At 35.9% G+C, this 19,374-nt stretch overlaps 1 protein-coding gene across 1 annotated transcript; it reads left to right on the top strand.

Moving 5' to 3' along the window:
* Positions 1-5,732: 5,732 nt before the first annotated feature.
* Positions 5,733-13,366, top strand: LOC126966351 (circadian clock-controlled protein daywake-like). Its single transcript, XM_050810350.1, has 5 exons — positions 5,733-5,898; positions 7,256-7,326; positions 9,735-9,874; positions 12,178-12,327; positions 13,202-13,366. Exons 1-5 carry the CDS (start codon positions 5,740-5,742, stop codon positions 13,357-13,359), a joined length of 678 nt encoding a protein of 225 aa, XP_050666307.1. The 5' UTR covers positions 5,733-5,739; the 3' UTR covers positions 13,360-13,366.
* The last annotated feature ends 6,008 nt before the right edge of the window (positions 13,367-19,374 follow it).

Consider the following 19,374-nt stretch of genomic DNA (forward strand, 5'->3'; position numbering starts at 1 on the left):
TCGATCAGGCAATGACTTCAAATTCACACCCACAACGAAAAATAATGCACGCAGAGTTCGTCAAACCCATAATATGTGTATTGTGTGGCTTATCGGATCATCTTAATGTGATTCGGATAATTGGAACTCATATGTGCCTCTATATGCATACTTATTCATTCATATCTATATAATAATTTAAAGTTTGCTTATTAAAAATCACGCCTAAACTTCTCTTTTTCACCATATATTTTAGGCATGCCTTTAAAGTTCTGTCGTTTCCATATTTCCCGGCGAATTCGAATATGTTTAAATTTTTAATCTCAAACAGTTGAAAGTATTAGGATTAATGCTATTTTTTAATCACAGCGTTGATTGGAATCTGTCAGGTTACGTTCGAAAATGAATCTTTCGAAGGAAAATGTTCGTGCAATGATTTTCTACAACTTTAGAAGAGGCCTGACACGGCTTGTTTTGAAGAGCTAACTGTGTAATCTGTGTTCAGTGTTGAAGCCCCATGTCTGCGGACTTTGGAACGCTGGTTTTTAGAATTCCAACGTGGACATACTAGTGTTAGTGACAAATCTCACGAAAGACGCCCAAAATCCGCCTTCACTGATGATAACATCATTGCTGTGAGACAACTAATTCTCGAAGATTGTCATGTGACGTATCGAGAGATAGAGGCTCTATTAGGCATCTCAGGGACAACCATTCAGAAGATCTTGCATGAAGCGCTTGGTGTGAGAAAGCTAGTTTGCCGTTGGATACGGCATCTGCTTTCTGGCGATCACAAGGCGGCCCGCGTCAGATGGCGTAAGAAAACTCTGTAAAGGTTCAACCGAGGAGAGTCAAATCATGTCTACTACATCATCAGTGGTGACGAATATTGGATCTATGCCTGCGATCCTGATTCCAAACAACAATCTACAATCTGGGTCTTTCAAGACGAGCCAAAGCCGACTAAAGTTGTTCGTTCTCGAAGTACTTTACAGAAGATGTTGGCCACGTTCGTTGGAAAAACCGGCCAAGTTGCGACTATTGAAAATCGTAGAACCGTTAACACAGAGTGTTATACCACAGTTTGTTTACCACAAGTCTTCGCCGAACTTCGAAAATCTAACTCAAAGCGGCGCATCATCCTGCACCACGAAAACGAAAGCTCACACAGCGCTCGACAAACGACTGAGTATTTGAAGCAGGAAAAGTAGAAATTCTTGACTATATATTGACTGTCCTCCATACAGTCCTGACCTAAGCCTAACGATTTCTTTACATTTCCTAAAATTAAGAAAAGTCTTCGTGGTCAACGGTTCCATTCCGGTGAAGAAGCAGTCGACGCTTTCAAGTCAGCCATTTTGAACACCCTCACTTTTAAGTGGAATAAATGTTATAATAACTCGTTGGACTCATTGAGCGAATGGAAAAGTGTATTAAGCTACGTGGTGAATACTTGGAAAAACCATTCCAAAAATAACAATAAAAGTAACCAGAATTAGATTAATTAGTTAGATTGTATAAAAACACGCAATTATTTTTATACTTTTTAGTGCACATTATATTATCTTGGTAAAGTTTTGGAATAGTGTTTTTGAAGCCGGTTGTTTTTTTGTTAAAAAATTTTTTATTCTCCTTTTTTGTGCGCGTTTATCTAACAGTATACGCAATGACGATCATATACATTATTATATCCATTATATTATGTACAACATATATCATGTTAATTTAGTGCCATATGTCAAGTTAGAAATAAAATTTCCTATTTAATTAGGTTACCAGATCGCTAGATAGCCCTAATTGTGCTACCAAAACTGTTTTAAACAAATTGTAACTTTATGTGTTTTTAGTCCAATAAAGTATATTCATGTTTTCATTCATTATCTATGAATAATCTATATTTGTAAATAGTGTCTATAAAAACAGGAATAGAATGTTTTTAAGCTACCTATGCATTTCGTTGTACTTATCTGTCGTTTATTTGAATTTCTGTTAGACGAAAAAATAATATTAATAATATTATCATTGAATGTTTGCACTATGCTATTTACTTTGTCACGACAAGAGGGCGCTGCAGCCCATTGGCCTTAACACCGTTCAACCGATAGCGATGAAACGTAGTTTACATTTGAATACTGATATTATTCATATACATTTTGCTTGTAATGGATAGATGGCGCTGCAATGTTAAGACACAAAGCAGGAGTCATAAATTAATTTCTTTTGAACTTCAATTTCTCACTCATTATATCTCACTCTTCACGAGTGACCTCCCGAAGCCTCAGAAAGTGCAAATTGCACAATATGCGGACGACACGGCTCTTTATTATGGCGCCACTCGGGAGCGCCTCGCGACTCATATAAGAGTGCTTCAGGCCGCCGTTAATGAACTAGGAGACTGGTTCAGAAAATGGCGGATTGAAGTCAATCCCTCAAAGAGTGCAGCGGTACTCTTTGGTAATACTAATAAAATAAAATCTTTGGCCCCTATACCTATTGTTAAATTATATGGGACCACTATTCAGTGGGCCCAACATTATAAATATTTAGGTGTTACGTTCAACAGTAACATGCACTTCGTAAAACATATCAGCACGGTTTGCAATAGAGCCCGGTTTGTCCTTAGCCGCCTGTATCCACTTGTGTGCAAGCGAAGCAAACTACCACTCAGACACAAGGTGACATTGTACAAGACCATCTTACGTCCCACTATGTCGTACGCAAGCATCGTGTTTGCCCACGCGCCGCCGAGCCACTTGCGGCACTTGCAAGTGGTTCAGAATAGATACACGCGCACGGCCACCGGACGTAACGTAGATCTCCATCGCGATCTTGAGCTGCCGACCATCGCTCAACATTTCAAGGACATATCGCGACGCTACTTTGATAAGGTGGCCGAGCACCCTAATATCTTGGTGAGGGAGGCATGTGCTTAAACTCCTCTAGACCACACAAACAGAGGTGACCTCGACACGTACTAGTCGACCCGGACGACTATAATACGATCGCGTACGCGACACCAACACCGTCACCGACACCAAACCAACCACACCGCCCTCGAAGACGTAGGCGCGGCCGTGTACATCAAACCGCTGCCACTCGTCACTTTGACGATTTCCAGCGGCCACAACCTAATATAATACGATTCACACACTTTGATAGAAGCCCGACGAGATAGTCCTCGTCCTGTAATCGTTTAACACCACTCACACTCACATCACAAATCACACACCTACAATAACACTATACACAAATAGTCACACACTTATATACACTCACACATACTTACATACATATATCACCGCACTCGCCGGCGAGTGCGAAGTCTCTTCAAACCTAAAGTCCACTGGACAAACAGATATATTAGATCGTTAGTGATCTTCTCTCCATCCAGCCTAGTGAGCAGTCGGTCCGAGGTTCGAGTCTCCTTCCGAGACGCCCCGAGCCTGTGAGCTACATTTTCGGCCTTAAAGGCCCCCGACCGGCTTCGCTGTAAAAGCCTTCAGGGCTATCAGCACAGAGGAGGTTTTTAGTCGGTAGGGGGTGTTTACACCCGAGCCCGACATATGGGCCCCGTTTCGGGGTCTTCAATACGTAAATGTATTTTACTCCTCTTGAAAAAAAAAATTGTAAGATGAAACCTATTGGAGAAGGAAGAGAATATAACAAAAATGAAATAAAAAAAAAGGTAAGGGCGATCTGAGGTCGGGAAGTCGAACAGTGGGGGGTGTTTAAGGGTAAGAAATGATTTATTTCGATTTCCGGCAACACTACAAGCACAGTAGACATATGTGAGACAGCTCAATTAATAGTCAATTTTATTAATATAATTCAAAATAATAAAAAATAAGAAGTAAAAAGAAAAATATCAATAGCTCATGTGTTATGGACTATTATCTAAACTCCTTTAGAGACAGTCCCGACTCTTCAGCCGATCTTGATCCCCAAATCTCACACGACTCAAGACCTTTTAATCATACAGGATTCACATCCACCTTATTACACACGGACTGACTGACGGACTGACATACACCACTTACACAATCACAAACACACTCCACAAACAGACACAAACACAAACATACATGCACACAAACATTTACACTACGTACATACAAACACACATACATACAATCATAAATACATACATACACACTTACATACATTACACAAAACATCACCACACTCGCCGGCGAGTGTGTTCTTATCACCTTTTCATCTTTCATCTTCATTTCATCTTCATTTTCATTCTCTCTCCTTCCCACAAGCACACAGCCGGTCTGAGGTTCGAGTCACCTTAGGAGACGCCCCGCGACTGTTGTTGCGTAGTCTTTGCGGCCTCCACGGCCCACGTCCTACTTCGCTGTGAAAGCCAGGGCTGCTAACAGCACAGAGGAGGTTTTAGTCGGTATGGGGTGTCCGCTTACGCGGACACTCGAGTCCGACATATTACGCCCCGTTCCGGGGCGTAAATACGTAACCGTGTTACCTCCTCTCAAAAAAAAAAAAAAATTCACCTTATTCTGCAGACATAGCCCCAATCGACCTACTTAGATCTTTTCTGGGATTTCAAGAGTTTTTTACATGAACAAATGTTTTTCTTCTTTTCAACAGTCAATACAAAAATGCCTTCACAAGGTCTTTTTACTCCAGATCTCTAGACTTCTATCGTAAGAGCACAATAACCTTCCCGTTAGTTGGCAGAAATATGTAGAAAACAATGGTAAATACTAGATTAAATAAAAATATTTTTCCTTACAAAAATAATGTTTGATTTTTTCTTTGATTACTAATTAATATTAGCAGGACATTAGAGCTGAGATATACAATTTTATTTGCAAATTCAAATTAATGTGACTTGTGAAACAAGTTTGGACAAAATTAAAAGATATTTGCAATTTTGCAGCCACGGTATATCGTAACTTTTGCAATTCAAGTTGTTAGCATTGAGTGAGCTGATGAAGCAATTGTTTGGATCCACCTATAATTAAATATCCTGGTCACTGTTATTCGTCTGTGGGTGTGACTGCTAATTGGTTGTCTTTGAATTACTTTTGTTTCTAGAACAATGTTAGTAAAGACTGTTTCTATTATTCTTACATTAATTACATTGTGTCGAGGAGTTGTACTCAATATGGGTATGTATTATTTATCTTTAATAATACTACCATGTCCTTATCACCCCCTCTTGTACTTATTGCTAATTTATCTACTTGTAAAGCCAACTATTTTAGTTTTTCTCTTAGCCTCGCTATACATACAAAGGTGTTGAATTTTATAACGTCTTCTCCAACATCATCTCTACTGACAGGGGAGACAGAGTAGGATCTATCGATTTTTGAAACGAGAAAAAATAATAAGTAAAATGAAACCCATTGGAGAAGGAAGGAAATATAACAAAAATGAATGGAAAATAAATAACTGGCGATCCTTTTCCAATGGGTTTCATCCTAGTATCACTTTTTTTTTAGTTTTTATCATTTTCAAAGGCTTCATCATTGGTCTAAGAGAACTGAAGAGAAGTGAATTATATATTTTTTAAAAGACGCCACAGAGTATTTTGTCTTATTATTATCTTCTCAAATATGATGTTAAAATCCTATTTTGAATATAGTTTAATTATAAGATTATAATGTAACAACTTGACACCCGTAACAAACGGGCGGAAGAATCTTCCTTTCAAATATAGTTTATTATTACTGGATTAAATAATGCGGAATTTTTTAATATTAATAATTTTGAGAATTTTCAGATAAGTATTTTATGACCTGCGATAGAAATTCTGTAGAAGTCAATGAATGTTTGGTGGACGCTATACAAGACGCTATTCATGTTTTGACTGACGGGATCAAAGATTTCAAAATACCCTCAATCGATCCCTTGCATCAAAAAGAAATGCGACTAGAATACAAAAATAACCAGGTACGGAGGTTGTAAGTTTAGTTCTATATAATTCAGTTGGTAACCTTCACTGTGGACTAAATACTAATTAGTGGTGTGTTATAATGTCTTTAACAAATTCAATACCTTAGAGAAATTGGGTTTATACTCATAAAAAAGTATCATCATCTAAGACGTCCACGGCTGGACAAAGCCTCCCCGAAAGATTTCCACGACGATAAGTCCAGCGCTGCCCTCATTCATCGTATTGCGGCTATCTTGACCAGATCGTCGGTCCATCTTGTGGGGGTCTACCAACACTGCGTCTTCCGGTACGTGGTCACCATTCGAGGACTTTATTGCCCCAACGGCCATCTGTTCGTCGAACTATGTGCCCTGCCCACTGCCACTTCAGTTTCGCAATCATTATATAAGTACATTTCGTTAGCTTAGGAGTTAGGAGGAAAGAAATGGAAAGGTGGGAAATAACTACAATTCGGTTCTGGTTAAAGAATATATTTACGCTGTCCTTGTGGTATTGTGGTAACTGTTCCAAGATAACCTAACCTAACCAATTTTTACGTTTCATTTCACTGTTTTTCATTTACTATTGACAGCTATTACCCTCCCAAGTCATGCCAGCGCTCATGTAGCGTTTTGTTTACGTGTTTTACCCGTTTTAAGATTTGATTTTTTTTTCGTTATTTTCTTTAAAACTATACATTTCCTTGTAATTAGAATAACTGTAGCAATATAATCGTGGACCATAGCTCTATCTACTACATTTTTTTTTATCTTCAAATTCGTACTTATAGATATTTTATCCTGTATGACGTGTACAATTTTACTGTCACGCATCTAAAAATGCGTTCCGTTTCTCATACCAAATAAGTAAACAAGACCGCTTTTCGCATAAATCATTCATTGATTGCACTTACTTTGATAAAACTATTAATCCAATAAGTTTTGGATACTGTTATAATTTAGTATACTTTAAATTGTTAAAGTTTTTTTTTAAATAATATTAGATCACGTACTATTATATTATAATAAAATGCGCGATTTAATTTTCTAAAAGTCTGTCTTAGCTTAAGCTGAACATAATCTCAGCTGTCAAATGAGTATAAATACCAAACCAAAGTTCGTGCTAATTTTGAACTCAGCTGAGTTTTACGTAAGAAAAGTCTGAGCTAACCCTGAGTTCGCTCTATAGATCTCCGCATAAGTTAAACCCTAAGTACCATAGTTACGGACTTACGGAGGATCGAAATTTTTAAGACTAAGATAAACAAATTCGGATAGGTAAGCTTTAAAAGTAAAAAAAGGATGACGTAGTTAAGGAAGATCTGAGTTTACTGTCCAAACTGTTCTCGAAAAGTACTCTTTATGTGTTTTGCAGGTTCGTGCAAAAATGAGAATGAATGAAATATTCATATCAGGTCTTAGCACATCTACTGTACGAGATGTTAGGTAAGAATTAATAATTCGATGTATATATATCGATACCGACCTATTTGCAAAAACTGTGGAAGATAATATATTATCAAAACTATCTCAATCGAAAATAAATTGGTTGTATCTGGCGACTTTAATGTGAATATAACTACTCGCTATTTGTACGATTGCGAATCACACACTACGCAGATACGGTAATATTTTATCTGCGTTTAAAAATTTAATTATCTGAAAGCATAACACACTAAACAGATACGATAATATACGAGATGATTCATGATACATTCACTTGGGAACCGGCAGACTGAGTAGACTTGTTTTGATAAGAATTGTTTATACAGAATGTTACAATGAGTTCGTATTTTACGGAAAAAACGCGTTTATTTTTTCTTGATTGATTAGACAGCTCGTCAGAAGATGATTCTGATTTTGTATGTGATGCAAGTCTTGCTTCATACAATAATACACACAATATATCCCCTCTGTCTTATCGCAGACCCTGCCCCTGTAATCTCACCATCTTTCTATACAATATGTCGGTGCCCCCACATACTATACGATAAAATATAAATTATTTGCGCTGTGTGTGTTAGTTCATAGAAATTATATAGAGAGCGATATTGAAAGAAATATTACCGTATCTGCGTAGTGTATGATTGCTATATTGTGATTACGGGCCCTACGAGAGTATCTCCGAATAGCGCCATGTGTATTGACAATATATTCACAGACACAATAAGGAAATGTAAAACACTCGGACCACTTTGACGGATTAATAAGAATTAAGAACCGATTCAATGCGTAAATTATTTATTTATTACTAGCTGATCCGGCAGACTTCGTACTGCCTCAATCGATAAATAAAAGACCTTAACTTTTTTATAAAATAAACTTAAAACAAACAAAAGGAATCATTTTTTTAAGTGTTACCCGTGTTTTAAGGAAATTTATTTTTTACCTCCTCAGAAAATTAGAAAGATATAAAAATTCTAATTAGTTATTCATTTTAAACTATTATTTTTATTTGATTTCTGAACGACGCGGACGGGAGACACCTCGGAGGAAAATCAAAATTGTTGTTTTTATATAAAAACGGAGACTTTCATGTTTATTGAAACTTTTTAAACCTTCTTTGGACTTCCACAAATAATTCAAGACCAAAATTAGCCAAATCGGTCAAGCCGTTCTCGAGTTTAAGCGAGACTAACGAACAGCAATTCATTTTTATATATATAGATATTTAAATATGACAAGCTTATCAACTAGATTGTTATAAACAATGTCATGACTTATTTTTTTAGATTTAGATTTATGTAATGAAAAGAGAACATAATATATAGTTACTTGTGTGCTATTCGATTATATATTGTCTTATTTAAAAAAAACATTATTGCGTATGTTACATAGTTAGTAATTAATTAAAAAATAGCGAATTTATTTATTTTAGGATAAACTCTTGTTATTTCATAGTTAAAACGAAAGTATATTAATCTTTTCCATGGTTAGACTAGGTCGGGCCTGTATTATAAGTTCTAGTTAGTGTTAAGTGTTAGGATTTTTATTGGATGATTGGAAGGAATCATGTGATGCATTAGAGGTGTTATGTGATTTATCCAGGGCATTTGACTGCGTCTATCATGAATGATTAATCTATAAATAGTACCACTAGGTTAGAGATGTTGCTCTAAATTTATTAAATTCGTATTTGTGTAGATATTAATGGCAAAAAATCAATTGGCTCTATCACATCAATGCACCATTTGGTACACCTACCACAGGGTTCAATCTTAGGTCCTATTTTATTCATGGTTGACGTTAACGATTTGTCATTAGTTCATGATAAACATTATAATACATCTACTGTTTGCTGACGATGCATCTTTTTTATCTAAAATAAATCGCCAGCGATAATATTATATTGCTGTAGTAGTTAGTTTAGCTGGGCTGTTTACACACTTGTTATAAACTGTTATTATGTAAGTATATTAAGTATTATAACCAAAATGTATGAACGATGCGGGTTTCGAACCCGCGACCTCTCGGGTTCCGTCTGAGCGCTTTTTGCTGAACTCTTCTCGAACGGTGAGCTCGTTTCCTATGTTGAGTAGTAAGGTATACAAGTCTACTGGAATTAATTTTTAGTATTAATGAAATTCACTTTCTGATATGATAGCTAGCTCATAGCGAAATGCTGAACATAATGATGTCAAAATAGCTGAAATAAAGAGTACCAAGAGTTTCAAGAATAAGTTAACTGTGTTAAAATATTATTTGAAACGAATGCAAGAAGCGAAGGATAAATCTCAGTATCGTGACAAATGGATGGCTGTATACTCTCTCATAAAGATATAACAGCTAATATAATACAGATACATAAAAACAATTTAAAAAGTTTGAAGAGCATAATAAATTTATATTTCTAGGTTAAAAGCTGATGAAGATAAATTTCATATAGAAGTAGACATAAAGACACCTAATATGGTTGTGACGGGTCGGTATGACGGTGGAGGCAGTTACAGTACCTTAAAGCTTTCTGCAAATGGTCTTTTTAATATTTCAATGGGTACGTAATCCTGTCCAAACGGCTACAACTAATATGGGTTTCGCCTGGAACAATTTCTTATCTATGCCTTTAAATATTTCTTCGACCTCTCATTTTTACATATCAAACATTTCTTTTATTTATTCAAGCAGAACTTTATAGTTAAAACAAATTGGATATAAATTAAATTTTGAAATGCTTGTTTCTTTTATTGCGACATTAAATAAATATACGGGTAGAACTACTTAACCGTAATCATAAAAAAAATATTCAAAAATGAAAAAACATAATTCACCTAAAAAAAATCAATTTTCCATAATATCATTTCGGAACATCCTGTAAGAAATTTATTAGCCGCGCGCTAGTGTAGGCACTGACACCTACTTCGTGCCGTCTTATGCGAACACAAAGGGTGTTTAAAATTTTGTTTCCCAAATATATAATTTGTTTGTTTGAAAATTTGAATTATTTACTTTGAATTTTAGAATTATTTTTTTAACGATTTAGGTTAGATAGCTCTATCCACTTTCATTTACTGTCGCCATTACAGCTCCACGCTGTATAATTACTTAGTCTGGCCTTAAATACTGTAACAATTAAAAATAAACAACATATTACATTTGAATTTGGAATCTGTCATTTTTATGTGATTGTTCATTGAGTTTTCTCATTTTGGTGCCGATACATTGTATATGCAATATTTTGCGATATTAAAATGGAGTGGGGTGATAAAGAGAACCGAATCGCTGTTATTGCACTACACAAAGTATGTATGGAGCCAGATGCAATTTTTAAAACTCTCCATAGGCTTGGTATTAGTAAAATGTTTGTGTACCGGGCTAGTAGTAGGTACAGTGAGACCTCCTCTGTTTGTGACAGGAAAATATCTGTTCTAAAAAAACTGCCATGATAATTTGGAGTCCCTTAAACAATCCGTACGATGGGAAGTGACGATATTTTCCCATGGAAAGAGTGCGTGATTGATAACTGGTCTCGGCGTTTAAAGGACTGTATTCAATGATATTTAAAAGTATAGATAGGTTACCTAGACAACATTCGGTGTTTGTAAATGATGCACAAACGCACACATGAATAATTTAACATTGCAATAGCACACTACATTACGATTACACGTCAAAGAAGAATAGTAAATGCAATTATCGCAAGTGAAAAAGAGATAAGTCTAATTTGCTAATTGCTTCGTATTTGCATAGCAAAAACACAGAATCATTCACCAGATATGATTTTTTACCGTACACTGTGATTTATGCGTAAAATACGATTAATTCATGAGTTCATGTAATAAAAGTTATAAAGTAGTAAAACTACATTTAAATTAGGTAAATTAGGTGTTATTGATTTAAAAAATAATAATAATATTTATTATAATATATAGCCATATTGATGATTTAATTATTTGTACATAAAATTATAAAAAAAAATACAGACATATCAAAACAAAACCGAAATATCAAATAGCCTGCTATTACTAATCTCATTCTATACCACCTTTATTATAAGACTTTGAAAGCCAGAACTTATTATAATCATCATAATATTATTTAAGAAAGACGCTCACTAACTAACAAGAAAACTCAAGTTCCGCAATCAAGCGGTTACGAACGCTATGTATTCTGCCAACGATTTCACTTCTGGTTGATCAATCTATGACTATTTGTCCTTGTCGCGCTGCAATTGACATCATATTCTCTATCTTGCTCGAACCACCACGTTAATAATTCGAGATTTATTTGTAAATAAGAAATAAAATCGTAATAAAATACAAATACGACGTTCTTTTATATAATTTCGTATGAAATACCTTCACTTTATATATATCTTGCAAACATAGTTTTTACATTTTCTTAACACACAGGTTGGCATTTTAGGTTATGATTGTCACGCCACGAAAACGTTCCGCTTAGCTCGCTGCTATTAGCCGACTTAATGAAATTACGACAATTATTGTCTGAATTTGTCTGCAACATTTGGCGCGCGCTAGTGCGATATCTACCTCTTTATTGTATAATATACATAATATCATTGACTGTATTACAGCCAATGGAGACCACTTCGAATAAGCTTTTTATATTTTAAATTGTTTTATATTTATGTATTACACTAACACACTGTAAACGTAATAAATGTTATTTGTAATAGAAAATTTTGTTTTTTCTTTGTTACAGTATTTATGGCAAGACTAGGTATATTGTGTGTGTAAAACCTGGAAGTCCGGTTTTAATCTGCATATGCAACGCATTTAGCACGCGTAGATTATACAAAAAATAACTAATTTTTTAATTTAATTTCGTTTTCTCATTCAGATGACCTTGATTACACATGGAAAATAGATGGAAAACCTGAAATAATCAACGGCTTTACTCATGTAAGGGTTACGTCCTTTTATATGAGGCCTGATATTAGCAAAATGAAGACACTCCTTACCAACGAAAATCCAGAGAGTAAGGATTTAAGTAAGTCTAACTTAAATTTAATAATTAATTAAGTTAATTAGTTTGATAAAATTCTACAACCGCACGTTTTTGCGAAACACTTCTTGCCTCGCACAGCCACTTTGTGACATCAGTTTTCATCTCTTGACTCCTGGTGTTGCGGTGTCCACGGGCAGTCTCACCATTTTCCATCCGGTAAGCCTCTTGCCCATTTGCATCTTCTTAAAAAAAATATGTCGGACGTTTCATAGCTTTTTAATAGCTAGGGCAAACTTAGCGAGGTGGGGTTTAATCTCTGGACATGATACGGAGTGCATCTGCGGTCATCCGAGACAGACCGTTGCGCACATGACTGGGTGCCCTGCGTGCCCGACAACCTGCACGAACGAGGAGCTACACGAGGCTACCGACCGAGCTATCACGGTTGCGGCTTTTTGGGTTGCCCGTATTTGAGGTGACCATCGACTCGATAAGAAGAAGAAGATAGCTTTTTAATTATATGATATGACTTGTAGATTATATAATCTGTAGTACCGACAGAAGGTACTGCTATAAATGTTTTAAGAGCGCTTTCGTACTGCGACCGATCCGAATCCGTTCCGTACCCGTGAAAAACGGTCCAGTGCAGTCGTAGAACTATTTCTATTTTTACGGTTGACTATGTATATAACGTCATTGGTTGACGGAAAGAAATCGGATGACGGAAACTGGATCTAGTGCGTAAACTACCATAGAAATAGTTCTTACTATATTAATTTGGACCGTGTTTTCACGCATACGGATCGGACGTAGTGCGAAAGCGCTCTAATTATAATATTTTAAGATTCAGGTGATTTTAATAATATACCTTACATTACATGGCGTGTTATTTAATTTATTATTATTTATGTTACAGCCGCGCTTGCTGTGCAAATTACGAACGAGAATTGGCGATTGCTGTATAAAGAGCTGCTGCCTTTTGCTCAAACCAACTGGAATCAAATTGGAACAGAGCTTTCAAACAAAATATTCTTGAAAGTACCCTACGATGTTTTGTTTCCAATAAAGTCTTAATGCAAATTATTGTGATTTTAATGTATATTTACTGAGCTAATACCATAGCTTTATAACTATATATGTTGGCACATGAACACTTGTATAGATTGGTGCATATGTTAGATATATTTCAGATTACCTAAGCGACCGCAACAAAGAATATCAAAACCTAGTTGGCTTCAAATAAGAACAAATATAGTGGCTACAAAACTGGAAGTTTTGTAACAAAGTTAGCGATGGTATAAGACGACAAAATAAGAATGTCATTCTGTCTGAGTAATACATGCGCCAAATACAAGCATTCAATTTAAGCGGGTTATAATTGAAATAAATGAGTTACTTTCAAATAAACCAAAATCAGTATAAGTAATATCAGTGTTTTAAATAAAAAAATAACACTTAATATAATAAAATTAGTTGGACTGTAAATATATCAAGTTAAATTTAAATAATATCCATGGCTCGAATGGATCAGAATTTATGTTGGCACATGAACACTTGTATGGATTGGTGCATATGTTAGATATATTTCAGATTACCTAAGCCACCGAAACAAAGAATATCAAAACCTAGTTGGCTTCAAATAAGAACAAATATAGTGGCTACAAAACTGGAAGTTTTGGAAGGAATACTCACTGGTCAGGAACACACCTCTTTTGCCAATTCACACGTCACTAATACTTAATGTTTTGGTAATCATATACATATAACTACTGGTAGACTTAGCACTATAACTTGAATGTACACAGTGGTCCAGGCAATTGATCGATCTTAAACCTTAGATTTCTATACTTTCCTCAGGGGGCGTCGATGCGGTTACGCACGCGGCCATTAAGAGTTATGTTTTGACAGATCGCCAGAAGGCGCACATCACGGATGTGCATGTAAGGAGGGAAAGTTTGAAATGGATTGAATTTATGGCTTTCAGGACAAGTATAAGGGATTGTTCTGAAGCCGCAACAGTTCCCCCCATTTGAAACCATCCAGGGGTTTACAAGACATTCACTGCCCGGCAACATCAAGGCATCCAATAGCTCAGCCAGTGACTAGAATAGACATACATAGAAAAAATACAAACTAGTAACCCGTTTACGTAAAACTAGGTTTTATTAAACTCAGTTTGAAGTGTCATTCTTGAAATCGTAGCTAAGACGTTCACGCGAGGATAAGTGATAAGCCCTTGCAGTGCCGGTCAAGATTCTTGTTCTTTTCGTATCTTCTTCATACATTCTGTTTTGGCGCTTTGAGAGAGAAGCATCGGTGCCAGAAACTTCACGAGTATTATTCTTTGCATCCTTTTAAAAATTACAATTTATACTATATTGCTGTAAGACTTTATTACTCTAGCCCATAAGAATAATTGACGACATGACCTTTTTAAATAAATAAGTAACAATAAAATCTTTATAATTTATAGATTTACCCTTATGTATGTAGCCTACCAGAAGGAGAAGATAAGCTGACCAAGTAGATAGAATATGGCCAATAATAAAACTCCTTTTCAAATTCATCAGCACAAATGGCTGTGTTTGCTATTGATATTTTTGCACTGTCGGCAACAATGAATTTCACGACGTTTGTATAGCTGCCTCGATAAGATTTAATCTTTTTTTATGTCAAGTTAAGCCACAGAGTTAGTTACTTTCGTATAAAGTTGAGCTGGCCAAATCACAGATGCATTAGGATTGTAGGTATAATATGGGAACATCAGCTAATACCAAATAATAAAACTTCTTTTTAAATTTATCGGCAAACATTACTGTGCTTGCGATTGCTTTGTTTACAGCTGCAGTGTCGGTGACAATGTTTTTCGCGATATATTTAGTATCGCTGACTCAATAAGTTTTAATCCTTTTTATGTGTAAGCTAAGCCACAGAGTAGGAAAAGATAGTTGTATATAACATATATTGACAAGTTTTTGATGTATCAAACTGTAGTCATTTGTTTATGACATGTAAAATAAGTTTACTTCAACACGCTCAAAAGGTATTGGTGAAATCACTTTGTTTTTAATCGAGATCAAGACTGCCATTTGAACTCGTTTAGGTAAAACTGGGTTTTATTAAACTCAGTTTGAATTGTCATTGGTGAAATCGTAGCTAAGACGTTCACGCGATGGTAAGTGATAAGCCCTTGCAGTGCCGCTCAAGATCATAATTCTTCTCTTATCTTCTTCATACATTATGTCAATTAAATCACTAAAAAACTTTGGCGCTCTGAGAGAGAAGAATCGGTGCAAGAAACTTCACGAGTATTAATGTTTGCATCATTCTAAAAAATTACAATTTATACTATATTGCTGTAAGACTTCATTACTCTAGCCCGTAGGAATAATTGACAACATGACCTTTTTAAATAAATAAGTAACAATAAAACCTTTATAATTTATAGATTTACCCTTATGTATTTAGCCTACTAGAAGGAGAAGTTAAGCCGACCAAGTTACAGATGCATTCGCATCATAGATATAATATGGCAAATAATAAAACTCCTTTTCAAATTCAGCAGCACAAATGACTGTGTTTGCTATTGATATTTTTGCACTGTCGGTAACAATGAATTTCACGACATTTGTATAGCTGCATCGATAAAATTTTTTCGTGTAAAATTAACCTGACCAAATTACAGATGCATTAGGATTTTAAGTATAATATGGGAACATCAGCTTATACTAAATAATAATTCTCCTTTTTAAATTCATCGGCAAACATTCCTGTGTTTGCGATTCCTATGTCTACAGCTGCAGTGTCGGTGACAATGTTTTTCGCGATATATTTTGTATCGCTGACTCAATAAGTTTTAATCCTTTTATGTGTAAACTAAGCCACAGAGTAGGAAAAGATAGTTGTATATAAAGTTAAGCTGACAAAGTAACAGATGCATTCGGATCGTAGATATAATATGGCAAATAATAAAACTCCTTTTTTAATTCATCAGTACAAGATTAGTGTGTTTGCGATTGCTATGTTTACACTGTCGATAACAATGAATTACACGATATTTGTAAAGCTACCTCGATAAGTTTTAATCCTTTTATATGTCAAAGTTAAGCCACAGAGTAGGGATAGATACTTTCGTATAAACTTAAGGTAACCAAATTTAAGATAGTTACAGATTACAGACATACATCAATATGTTAAAATACAATTAAAATTAACTGAATCTTTTTATAAACTCGAACAAGAAAAAAAGAAAATATACCGAGTAACTTCGTAAAGCGAAATTAGTGTTGTAGATTTAATTCCAGTTAGAGTCTAACTGGGATTAATCTGTCTAATCTAACTGTTAGACTCTATCACCTTCGCAGTAAATACACAACACAAGTGAGAGGAGCCAGTTCGTTGGGGGCAGAACACAGAGCAGAGCTCTTCTGGGTAATTATTATTATTATTATTTTATGGAATAGAGAACAAACAATGTTAAGTGATAACCTCCGCACACATTCTCTTGCAATACCAGAGAAATTAACAAGAGAAGAAGGACAAGAGCGATGTAGGCCCTTTAAAAAAGTGTACGCGCTTTTTTTGAAGGTGTACATGGGTACTAGATAGTATCGTCCTGGAAATACCGCACAAGGAAGCTCATTCCAAAGCTTCGTCATACGTGGAAGAAAGTTCCTTAAAAACCGCACTGTGGAGGACCACCACAGTTCCAGATGGTGGAGATCATATCCTAATTTGTGGCGTGTCGTGCGAAGGTAGAATTAGGCGGCAGGAAAATTAAGGTAAGGCAATTACCAGAGGCGTGCATATCATATAGGCAATAAGGCAGTGCCTACCTCGTTATGAACCTAAATAAATGTAGCACTAGTGTTAAAGTTAATTTACTAACTACGGTAGACAATGCGAAGCAAGCAGCGTTTCATACTAGGTACAACTTATGTCCTACTATCGGACAAAAGCGCAATTAGTTAGATCTACAGTGCCAACCTTGCTAGAAAACCAATGGACGCCCCTGGCAATTACGGGCTACTTTTGCGACTCGACTATTTTGCGTGGTGGGGTGCAGTCCTACACTACAGAATGACATGTGCTTTCGTGTCTTCTTCCTCCATGTAGACCCTGCACAGGGGACTATCGGTGACACCTATATTAAACAGATGATTGTTAAAACGGCCGTGAAACTATTGTGGTTGAGCCTTTTTAGCTAACCTTAAAATAACCACAACTTCTGCAGTATAACGACACAGCAGAATAGTAGATTGGTAACCGGGGGTCGAAAGAATCATTTCCAAGGTATTTAGACAGAACAAAAGAATCAATTCCTACTCGGACTATAGCCTCGGGAAATGATTCTTTAGACCTTCGGTTAACAATCTACTATTTCTCTCTCTCTCTATGGAGGGAAGCAGCATTTTCCACCCAATAATCACATCAAAACAACATTACTTTCCGAGTATGAGAAATGAAAAAATATTTTGAATTTGATATAATTGCTATCTGCCTTATAAATTACAATCTGCTTCATATGTAATGTACTACTAGTAGGAAGATGATAATATCGCACATTACATACAACTGGTATGATGAATTGTATTATTAAAATAACAACTTTGCAGTCAGGTCGGTATTATTCGAGTAGCTCTTCCTTATGTTATGTATGAATAGGTATAACCATAAGCTAAACTAGTAAGCGTACGTGTTGCGTGATGAATTTTTTTTTTATGAAAATAAGGGACGAGACAAGCAGGACAGTTCAGCTGTTGGTAATTGATACGCCATGCCCATTATAATGCAGTGCCGCTCATGATTATTGAAAATCCCAAAAATTCTGAGCGGCACTACAACTGCTAACCTTGAGACATAAGTTTTCAAGTCTTATTTGCCCAGTAATTTCACTAGTCACGGCGCCCTTCAGACCGAAACACAATAATGCTTACCCATTACTGCTTCATGGCAGAAATAGGCACCGTTGTGGTTTCTACGCATAATCTAGCCGGCATCCGATGCAAAGGAGCCTCCCACTGGTGGTAAGTAGTCACCGCTGGTCATGCCCGCGTCAACCCCAGGGAAGGTATAATAAGGAATCTATACGCAACACCGAGCCAAGTGATCGAGCCGTTCGAAGATAACTTGATCTCCAACAACAGCGGCGGTTCATTCGATGCTTGAGAACAGAATGCATAATTAGCTGTAAGTGCTGTAAACCTTATTTTAATTATTAAAGTTTTAGAACTTCACAAAATTAACATAGAACATTGTAATCTTAACAAAATCAGTGTTCTTTATGGAGGCACAAAGGAGGAGGATAGAGGAGAACATACATACGTGTCACCTGATGATATTTGATCAAGGCCTCTACACTAGTATTCTGCCTGCAAAGAATATTGCGATACTTTGGCCACATTGCTCGCATAAATGCCAACAATTTGGAGCGTCTTATGGTGACAGGGAAGGTAGAAGGAAAGAGACCGAGAGGCTAGAGTCCCATACAGTGGTCTGACCAAATTTCCCAAGAGCTGGAGGTGCCCATGAATGTTGCAATACATGAGGCAACGGAACGCAACCAATGGCGACAGCTAGTGGACAAGACAGTGAGGGAAACGACTGACAAGAAGAAATAATACACTTGGATAAGACAAGAAAAGAAGAACATTTGAATTCAAATACTGAAAACAAATTGGTAGGTGGCGAGCGTGGATCGAACAGGGGATAACGTGCTGAGAATCAACGGTTCTACCTTAGATATTTCAATGAAACGTGTTATAGTAGATCTGTGTAATTTATTCATAGCTGATCAAGAAACATGTTGATGTGTGTGAAACATAATAAAACATTAAAATGAACTTGAACTTTGATTTAATCTTAGTTTTAAATTGAGTTTCAGAGACTTGAAGGTAATGTGGAAAATATAATAATACTTATGATGAAAAACATAAGCTGAATTCCTCATATCAAGACCAAGCGTTGCTAGGATTTTTAAGAAAGTTGAACATAACTTGAACAATTTAAAAACAAATAGGCCATCTGAGCTATTATAGTCTATTATTATTATTATTATATAATTGTAGCAGTTTCTCATTAAAACACGGA

The sequence above is a fragment of the Leptidea sinapis genome, chromosome 10 (assembly GCF_905404315.1).
Source record: "Leptidea sinapis chromosome 10, ilLepSina1.1, whole genome shotgun sequence".
In the NCBI taxonomy this organism is placed as follows: Eukaryota; Metazoa; Arthropoda; class Insecta; order Lepidoptera; family Pieridae; genus Leptidea; species Leptidea sinapis.